This window comes from Rana temporaria, chromosome 10 (assembly GCF_905171775.1).
Source record: "Rana temporaria chromosome 10, aRanTem1.1, whole genome shotgun sequence".
NCBI classification, from domain to species: Eukaryota; Metazoa; Chordata; class Amphibia; order Anura; family Ranidae; genus Rana; species Rana temporaria.
Window position 1 is genome coordinate 3794068 of NC_053498.1, and position 11196 is coordinate 3805263.

General features: G+C 51.6%; 1 protein-coding gene across 1 annotated transcript in view; it reads right to left on the reverse strand.

The window, feature by feature from the left end:
* The window catches only part of MICOS10 (mitochondrial contact site and cristae organizing system subunit 10), a 40714-nt gene extending 29804 nt beyond the window's left edge, over positions 1-10910 (reverse strand). The window contains exon 1 of the mRNA XM_040327048.1: positions 10797-10910. Coding sequence (XP_040182982.1) covers positions 10797-10860 — 64 coding nt within the window. The 5' untranslated portion in view covers positions 10861-10910. The remainder of the gene's footprint in view (positions 1-10796) is intronic.
* Positions 10911-11196: the final 286 nt, after the last annotated feature.

Consider the following 11196-nt stretch of genomic DNA (forward strand, 5'->3'; position numbering starts at 1 on the left):
GGCGGTACTGAAGAGCACTGATAGGCGGCACTGGCGACAGCCGCGCTCATGGGCGGCACTGGCGACAGCCACGCTCATGGGCGGCACTGAAGAGCACAGATAGGCGGCACTGGCGACAGCCACGCTGATGGGCGGCACTGAAGAGCACTGATAGGCGGCACTGGCGACAGCCACGCTCATGGGCGGTACTGAAGAGCACTGATAGGCGGCACTGGCGACAGCCGCGCTCATGGGCGGCACTGGCGACAGCCACGCTCATGGGCGGCACTGAAGAGCACTGATAGGCGGCACTGGCGACAGCCACGCTGATGGGCGGCACTGAAGAGCACTGATAGGCGGCACTGGCGACAGCCACGCTCATGGGCGGTACTGAAGAGCACTGATAGGCGGCACTGCCGACAGCCACGCTCATGGGCGGCACTGAAGAGCACCGATAGGCGGCACTGGCGAGAGCCGCGCTCATGGGCGGCACTGCCGACAGCCACGCTCATGGGCGGCACTGAAGAGCACTGATAGGCGGCACTGGCGACAGCCGCGCTCATGGGCGGCACTGAAGAGCACTGATAGGCGGCACTGGCGACAGCCGCGCTCATGGGCGGCACTGAAGAGCCCTGATAGGCGGCACTGGCGACAGCCGCGCTCATGGGCGGCACTGAAGAGCACTGACAGGCGGCACTGGCGACAGCCGCGCTCATGGGCGGTACTGAAGAGCACTGATAGGCGGCACTGGCGACAGCCACGCTCATGGGCGGTACTGAAGAGCACTGATAGGCGGCACTGGCGACAGCCACGCTCATGGGCGGTACTGAAGAGCACTGATAGGCGGCACTGGCGACAGCCGCGCTCATGGGCGGCACTGCCGACAGCCACGCTCATGGGCGGCACTGAAGAGCACCGATAGGCGGCACTGGCGAGAGCCGCGCTCATGGGCGGCACTGCCGACAGCCACGCTCATGGGCGGCACTGAAGAGCACTGATAGGCGGCACTGGCGACAGCCGCGCTCATGGGCGGCACTGAAGAGCACTGATAGGCGGCACTGGCGACAGCCGCGCTCATGGGCGGCACTGAAGAGCCCTGATAGGCGGCACTGGCGACAGCCGCGCTCATGGGCGGCACTGAAGAGCACTGACAGGCGGCACTGGCGACAGCCGCGCTCATGGGCGGCACTGAAGAGCACCGATAAGGGGCACTGAAGAGCACTGATAGGCAGCACTGGCGACAGCCGCGCTCATGGGCGGCACTGAAGAGCACTGATAGGCGGCACTGGCAGGCACTTCCCATCCACTCAATGGTAGTAAAGAAAAGGGTGACCAATCAAGTCCACAACCTCAACCCCAGCTGTCAAACTGGGTTGATGATGTCGGAGGTGGGCGGGCAGTGAGAGCAAGCCTCGCTCATCACAGCACCGCCCACCAGAGGGTGGGGCCAGTTCGCAGAAAGCAGGAAAGCAGGGCCAGCCTGACCTTAGTAGGGGGGGGGTGTCTTAGGGGCACATGGGAGGAATCTAGACCCCTGCTGTGGTGCAGCTTGGGCACCAGGACACAAATTTCCAGTAGCCATTGCGACCTGGTGCCTGGGTTTTGTCGAGCCCTGCCTAACCACTTAAGGACCGCCTCCTGCACATTTACGTCGGCAGAATGGCACGGCTGGGCACAAGCACGTACAGGTACGTCCTGTGCTAGTACCCAGCCGTGGGTCGCGGGCGCGCACCCGCGACCCGGTCCGAAGCACCGGGAGCCAAGGAACCGGATCGCCGCTGCAGTCCAGCGATCGGTCCCCGGAGCTGAAGAACAGGTAGAGGTGTGTGTAAACACAGCTTCCCCTGTTCTTCACTGTGGCGGCGTCATTGATCGTGTGTTCCCTCATATAGGGATACACAATCGATGACGTCACACCTACAGCCAGAAACACAAATGAGGTCACACATAACCCCTTCAGCGCCCCCTGTGGTTAACTCCCAAACTGCATTTGTCATTTTCACAGTAAACAATGCATTTTTATAGCACTTTTTGCTGTGAAAAGAACAATTGTCCCAAAAATGTGTCAACATTGTCCGAAGTGTTCGCCATAATGTCGCAGTCATGAAAAATAAAAAATAAAAATGCAATAAAAACTATCCCCTATTTTGTAAACGCTATAAATTTTGCTCAAACCAACCGATAAACGCTTATTGCGATTTTTACCAAAAATAGGTAGAAGAATACGTATCGGCCTAAACTGAGAAAATAAATAAATAAATAAATAAATAAATAAATAAATAAAAAAGAAGAAAAAAAAAAAGGTATATCTTTTTTGGGGGATATTTATTATAGCAAAAAAAATTGCCGCTCTAAACCGCAGAGGTGATCAAATACCACCAAAAGAAAGCTCTATTTGTGGGGGAAAAAAAAGGACGCCAATTTTGTTTGGGAGCCTCGCTGCACGACCGTGCAATTGTCAGTTAAAGCGACGCGGTGCCTAATCGCAAAAAACCTGGCCGGGTCCTTTAGCTGCCTAAAAGGTCCGGGTCTTAAGTGGTTAAAAACCTCCATAGGCGACGATTTAAAATGTCTTTACAGGTTACCAGTTCAGAGTTAGAGGAGGTCTAGCGCTAGAATTATTGCTCTCGCTCCAATGATCGCTGCGATACCTCACCCATGTGGTGTGAACACCGCTTACGTATGCGTTCGATTCTGCACCCCGAGCACAGAGGGACGGGGCGCTTTAAAAAAAAAAAAATATATATATATCTCTTACTTTACTTTTACACTGTCCCTTTATTTATTGTTATCACTTTTATTCCCATTATAAGAATGAAATGCCCGAGCATAGTCACCCTATAAACAGGAAGTGCCTGAACAAGGATGGTCATGGAAGGATCACCAGGGTGACAACACAGGAGCACAATTAGGAGACGGGGACAGAGCGTTGTCACCCTGTAACAGAAGTGCCAGACCAAGTACCCTCCCGGGCAGGATCACCGGGGGAACCTGCAGATTTTGGAGATTGGGTTTCAATATTCTTTTTTCCGGCTCTTCTAAGCTGGAGGATAAGAATGCGGCTCAGTGGCCAGTTATCGGGGGGCCGATCTTGACAGAAAGGCGTTACGGTCGGTGGACGTCGTCTTCTGGCGCTGCCCCTCCTTCACCCCCATAGAAGAGACGCCGACTCCTCCGGTAATCCAGTCCATTCAGCCCTCTTCCCGTAAAAGCGCAGGAAATTGGATGTACGGAAAAGATGACGACGAGCTATGTGAAGGAGAGCGCTATGATTGGACGAGACATCAGAGGGACGCAATGAGCTCCAACGGCTCCAGCCAACACCGGCCACACCGCCCATCCCCCCCCCCAATGTTTCCCAACATTTCGTGCTTCACCTACAACATGTGCGCTCCGCTTCCCAATTACATCTGGACCCGACCTCCGGGACTATTCACAGTCCAGGCTGTACAACGGAGCCAGGACCGCCCCCCCGTCTTTATTAAAGAGGACCTGACCTTCAACAGGAACCCCTCACCTTCCACAGCAACAAGATCCTATACCAGAAAAGATCCACCAGATCACTAAACAGTCACCACTGATCTCCAGTCCCAAGCCTGAGATTATGCCATCAGGTCTGCTGCAGGTAAGAGGAAGAATTTCCTCAGTCTCCCCACCCTCAGTGATCTCTGGGTCATGTGATTGAGAACGTGGACCTCTCCCCACCCCCCACAGGTAGAGATTTGTCTCCATATGATGTGATGGAGAACGTGGACCTCCCCCCACAGGTAGCGATTCATCTCCTCCGTCACGTGATGGAGAACGTGGACCTCCCCCCACAGGTAGCGATTGATCTCCTCCGTCACGGGATGGAGAACGTGGACCTCCCCCCACAGGTAGCGATTGATCTCCTCCGTCACGTGATGGAGAACGTGGACCTCCCCCCACAGGTAGCGATTGATCTCCTCCGTCACGGGATGGAGAACGTGGACCTCCCCCCACAGGTAGCGATTGATCTCCTCCGTCACGGGATGGAGAACGTGGACCTCTCCCCACAGGTAGCGATTGGTCTCCTCCGTCACGTGATGGAGAACGTGGACCTCCCCCCACAGGTAGAGATTGATCTCCTCCGTCACGTGATGGAGAACGTGGACCTCCCCCCACAGGTAGAGATTGATCTCCTCCGTCACGTGATGGAGAACGTGGATCTCCCCCCACAGGTAGCGATTGATCTCCTCCGTCACGTGATGGAGAACGTGGAAGATTTCTGGAGGTTTAATTGCCTAAAGTGGAAACACGTGTGTTCAGGAGCAGATTACACATCCCGGCGCCGCTCTTTTGATCTCCTCCACCGCTGGGCTTGTGGAGAAGGATTGCTTCACATTATGACAACGGAAAATCACATCACGTGACCACAACTTCCTGGAAGCCGAATGTTCCCTCTGCCAGACCAACTGCAGCAATCAGCAGAGCAGAACCCCCCCAACCGAGGCTGGGGGAGGGGAGGGGGGGTAACAACTACAAGACCGAGGCCTGGGGGAGGAGAGGGGGGTAACAACTACAAGACCGAGGCCGGGGGAAGGGAGAGGGGGGTAACAACTACAGGATTCGAGGCAACTTCACCTCTTCCTGTCCAACACGTCTCACCTGATTATTACTCCGGGGTTCGTAAATACATAGGGAGGTTATATTTACCTCTTTTTTTTTTTTTTATTATAGATAGATATATATATATATAAAAAATAAAAATAAAAAAACAATATTATATATTTTTTGCTTTTTTTTATATTAAAATTTTTTTTTTTATAATAATAATTAAAACGCAAACAAATCTTTTTTTTAACCACTTAAGCCCCGGACCAAAATGCAGCTAAACGCCCGGGCCAGGTTTTGCGATTCGGCACTGCGTCGCTTTAACAGACAATTGCGCGGTCGTGCGACGTGGCTCCCAAACAAAATTGACGTCCTTTTTCTCCCACAAATAGAGCTTTCTTTTGGTGGTATTTGATGACCTCTGCGGTTATTTTTTCGCGCTATAAAAAAACTATATAGAGCGACAATTTTGAAAAAATGCAATATTTTTTTTTACATTTTGCTATAATAAATATCCCCAATAAAATAAAAATATTTTTTTTTTTAAATGTTTCAACGGTTTAGGCCGATACAAAATTCTTCTACAAATTTTTGGTAAAAAAATAAAATAAAAAAACAAAAAAAAAAAAAAAAAAACGCAATAAGCGTTTGATTGGTTTGCGCAAAAGTTACAGCGTCTACAAAATAGGGGATAGTTTTATGGCATTCTTATTTTTTTACTAGTAATGGCGGCGATCTGCGATTTTATAGTCGACACATCAAACACTTAACACATTTTTGGGACCATTGTCATTTTTACAGCGATCTGAGCTATAAAAAAAAAAAAAAAGCACAGATTACTGTAAAAAATTACACTGGCAGTGAAGGGGTTAACCACTAGGTGGCACTGAAGGGGTTAAGTGTGTCCTAGGGAGTGCTTCTAACTGTTAGGGGGCGTGGCTACGAGTGACACGTCACCGATCGATGTTCCCGATGAAAGAGAACAGACGATCGGTGACATGTCACTAGGAAGAACGGGGAGATGTTGTGACGTCTCTCTGTCCTGCAGCTGCAGGGACACACGGCGGACTTCGAGTCTGCGGGCACAGAGCTCCCAGCAGGGGGCCGCGCGCACGGCGGGCTTTTCAAAGTGACGTAAATAGATGTTACTCTGGCCAGCTGTGCCATTCTGCCTACGTAAATCTACAGGGGCCGGTCCTTAATTGGAGGAGTCCGAAAGGAAATATGGAGGGGGAGTCAGAAAGGAGATATGGGGGGGGGGGGAGGAGTCAGAAAAAAGATATGGGGGGGGAGGGATGGGTCAAAAAAGGAGATATGGGGGGGGGGCTCAAAAAGGAGATAGGGGGGGGGGAACCGGCCAAAAAGGAGATATGGGGGGGGGGGCAAAAAGGAGATATGGGGGGGGGGTCAAAAAGGAGATATGGGGGGGGGGGGGTCAAAAAGGAGATATGGGGGGGGGGGGTCAAAAAGGAGATATGGGGGGGAGGGAGGGGGATCATCAGAAAGGAGATATGGGGGGGGGGGGTTAATTACCCCCGGGAGGTGAGATTTATATAAGGAGGGGGTAAGGCCAGCGTTGAGGTCACTTCTAGCATTCCATGCCCGAGTTGGAGACTACAACTCCCATCATGCAGTGGGATTTAGAACGGGCGTGCAAATCAATAGACAGAAGTGGGCTGTTCAGAGGAAAAGTCAGACACCCGGCTCCGCCCACTGCAGCAAAAGGCATTGTAAATAGGTTAGGGGCGGGGCACTCCGGACATTTGATGCCAGGGGGCGGGGCACTCTGGACATTTGATGCCAGGGGGCGGGGCACTCTGGACATTTGATGCCAGGGGGCGGGGCACTCTGGACATTTGATGCCAGGGGGCGGGGCACTCTGGACATTTGATGCCAGGGGGCGGGGCACTCTGGACATTTGATGCCAGGGGGCGGGGCACTCTGGACATCTGATGCCAGGGGGCGGGGCACTCTGGACATCTGATGCCAGGGGGCGGGGCACTCTGGACATTTGATGCCAGGGGGCGGGGCACTCCGGACATTTGATGCCAGGGGGCGGGGCACTCTGGACATCTGATGCCAGGGGGCGGGGCACTCTGGACATCTGCTTGCATCATCTTTTACAAGAGTGTGAGTGAGCCCCGCCCCCTTCACAGCCCAAGTCTTAAATGATGAATAAAAAGCAGCAATCATGGAATGCAGAGGCAATTCTAGAATATAATAAAGCGTAGAAACATAATAAAGCGTAGAAACATAATAAAGTGTAGAAACATAATAAAGTGTAGAAACATAATAAAGTGTAGAAACATAATAAAGTGTAGAAACATAATAAAGTGTAGAAACATAATAAAGTGTAAAGTGTAGAAATATAATAAATTGTAGAAATATAATAAAGTGTAGAAACATTGATATTTTCTCACAGATAAAACCAGACTGCTGATGTGACCTGCAATGAAATGGGAGTTGGACACGCCCCCTCTATAGTGTGTACTTGTCTCAGTCCAGAGCACTAAGTGTCATTTCTGTCTGCTGCCCCCTTCCTCTGCCATCTGCATGACTCACTTCTCACAGGTTTTCCCGACACCAAGAGAAAAAAAGGTGACGGGGAGGGACCTCCAGCACACAGCCTGCGATTGCCAGCCTCAGCTCTGTTCCTGTGTGCTAGGGGGTGTGTCCCTTCCCTCCAATCAGCTCTCACTGAGCTGTAATGACAGTGTATTGGGGGGGATATAATGACAGTGTATTGGGGGGGGGATATAATGACAGTGTATTGGGGGGGGATATAATGACAGTGTATTGGGGGGGGATATAATGACAGTGTATTGGGGGGGGATATAATGACAGTGTATTGGGGGGGGGATATAATGACAGTGTATTGGGGGGGGGATATAATGACAGTGTATTGGGGGGGGATATAATGACAGTGTATTGGGGGGGGGATATAATGACAGTGTATTGGGGGGGGGTATAATGACAGTGTATTGGGGGGGGATATAATGACAGTGTATTGGGGGGGGATATAATGACAGTGTATTGGGGGGGGATATAATGACAGTGTATTGGGGGGGGATATAATGACAGTGTATTGGGGGGGGGATATAATGACAGTGTATTGGGGGGGGGATATAATGACAGTGCATTGGGGGGGGATATAATGACAGTGTATTGGGGGGGGATATAATGACAGTGTATTGGGGGGGGGATATAATGACAGTGTATTGGGGGGGGATATAATGACAGTGTATTGGGGGGGGATATAATGACAGTGTATTGGGGAGGGATATAATGACAGTGTATTGGGGGGGGGATATAATGACAGTGTATTGGGGGGGATATAATGACAGTGTATTGGGGGGGGGATATAATGACAGTGTATTGGGGGGGGGATATAATGACAGTGTATTGGGGGGGGATATAATGACAGTGTATTGGGGGGGGATATAATGACAGTGTATTGGGGGGGGGGATATAATGACAGTGCATTGGGGGGGGGATATAATGACAGTGCATTGGGGGGGGGGATATAATGACAGTGTATTGGGGGGGGATATAATGACAGTGTATTGGGGGGGGGGGGATATAATGACAGTGTATTGGGGGGGATATAATGACAGTGTATTGGGGGGGGATATAATGACAGTGTATTGGGGGGGGGGGGGATATAATGACAGTGTATTGGGGGGGGGAAATAATGACAGTGTATTGGGGGGGGGGGAAATAATGACAGTGTATTGGGGGGAAATAATGACAGTGTATTGGGGGGGGGATATAATGACAGTGCATTGGGGGGGGGGGGGGATAATGACAGTGTATTGGGGGGGGGGGATATAGTGACAGTGTATTGGGGGGGGGGGTATAGTGACAGTGTATTGGGGGGGGATATAGTGACAGTGTATTGGGGGGGATATAATGACAGTGTATTGGGGGGGATATAATGACAGTGTATTGGGGGGGGGATATAATGACAGTGTATTGGGGGGGATATGACAGTGTATTGGGGGGGATATAATGACAGTGTATTGGGGGGGGGTATAATGACAGTGTATTGGGGGGGATATAATGACAGTGCATTGGGGGGGGGATATAATGACAGTGTATTGGGGGGGGGATATAATGACAGTGTATTGGGGGGGGATATAATGACAGTGTATTGGGGGGGGATATAATGACAGTGTATTGGGGGGGGATATAATGACAGTGTATTGGGGGGGGGGATATAATGACAGTGTATTGGGGGGGGGGATATAATGACAGTGTATTGGGGGGGGGGATATAATGACAGTGTATTGGGGGGGGGGGGATATAATGACAGTGCATTGGGGGGGGGATATAATGACAGTGCATTGGGGGGGGATATAATGACAGTGCATTGGGGGGGGATATAATGACAGTGCATTGGGGGGGATATAATGACAGTGTATTGGGGGGGGGGATATAATGACAGTGCATTGGGGGGGATATAATGACAGTGTATTGGGGGGGGATATAATGACAGTGCATTGGGGGGGGATATAATGACAGTGTATTGGGAGGGGGATATAATGACAGTGCATTGGGGGGGATATAATGACAGTGTATTGGGGGGGGGGGGATATAATGACAGTGCATTGGGGGGGATATAATGACAGTGTATTGGGGGGGGGGGATGTAATGACAGTGTATTGGGGGGGATATAATGACAGTGCATTGGGGGGGGGATATAATGACAGTGCATTGGGGGGGGGGATATAATGACAGTGCATTGGGGGGGGGGGATATAATGACAGTGTATTGGGGGGGGATATAATGACAGTGTATTGGGGGGGGGATATAATGACAGTGTATTGGGGGGGGGGGATATAATGACAGTGTATTGGGGGGGGATATAATGACAGTGCATTGGGGGGGGGGATATAATGACAGTGCATTGGGGGTGGGGGGGATATAATGACAGTGCATTGGGGGTGGGGGGGATATAATGACAGTGCATTGGGGGTGGGGGGGGTATAATGACAGTGCATTGGGGGTGGGGGGGATATAATGACAGTGCATTGGGGGTGGGGGGGATATAATGACAGTGCATTGGGGGTGGGGGGGGGGATATAATGACAGTGTATTGGGGGGGGATATAATGACAGTGTATTGGGGGGGGATATAATGACAGTGTATTGGGGGGGGATATAATGACAGTGCATTGGGGGGGGGATATAATGACAGTGTATTGGGGGGGATATAATGACAGTGCATTGGGGGGGGGATATAATGACAGTGTATTGGGGGGGGATATAATGACAGTGCATTGGGGGGGGGATATAATGACAGTGCATTGGGGGGGGATATAATGACAGTGCATTGGGGGGGGGATATAATGACAGTGCATTGGGGGGGGGGATATAATGACAGTGCATTGGGGGGGATATAATGACAGTGTATTGGGGGGGGATATAATGACAGTGTATTGGGGGGGGGATATAATGACAGTGTATTGGGGGGGGGGATATAATGACAGTGTATTGGGGGGGGGATATAATGACAGTGCATTGGGGGGGATATAATGACAGTGCATTGGGGGGGGGGGGGTGTAATGACAGTGTATTGGGGGGGGGGGGATATAATGACAGTGTATTTGGGGGGGGGGGATATAATGACAGTGCATTGGGGGGGATATAATGACAGTGCATTGGGGGGGGGGATGTAATGACAGTGTATTTGGGGGGGGGGATATAATGACAGTGCATTGGGGGGGGGGATATAATGACAGTGTATTGGGGGGGGATATAATGACAGTGTATTGGGGGATATAATGACAGTGTATTGGGGGGGGGGGTGTAATGACAGTGTATTGGGGGGGGGATATAATGACAGTGCATTGGGGGGGGGGGATATAATGACAGTGCATTGGGGGGGATATAATGACAGTGCATTGGGGGGGGGGATATAATGACAGTGCATTGGGGGGGATATAATGACAGTGCATTGGGGGGGGGGGTGTAATGACAGTGTATTGGGGGGGGGGGGTATAATGACAGTGTATTTGGGGGGGGGGGATATAATGACAGTGCATTGGGGGGGGGATATAATGACAGTGCATTGGGGGATATAATGACAGTGCATTGGGGGGGGGATATAATGACAGTGCATTGGGGGGGGGGATGTAATGACAGTGCATTGGGGGATGGGATACCACAGTGTGACAGAATACAAAGCTCTCCCCTCCCCCTCTTCTCTGAGGTGCCCGTATGACACCTCCCCTCCCCCCTTCTCACCGAATTTGACGGCGGCGTCCGCCAGGCAGCGGTCCCACTTTCTTCCGAGCTCCTTCTCCGACATGGTGACCTCCAGCAGGAAGAGCGGCTGGCCGAAGTCTCGCGAGATCCCCGTACTAGAGTGCGCCTGGTCTCGCGAGAACACGCCCCGGAGCGCCCCTGGTCGTCAAGGTTACCCGCCACCACGTGCTCCTGACCTTGGCCGAGGTCTCAACAAACTTTATTAACAGGCGGACACGAGGGGGGAAATAAGTGAATGAAAGAGTGCCTGAGGAGAGCAGAGATAACATGGGAGCTCTTCCAGTGATGTCTCCGCCCCCTCAGAGCCCTTCCAGTGATGTCCCCGCCCCCTCAGCTCTTCCAGTGATGTCTCCACCTCCTCAGAGCCCTTCCAGTAAAG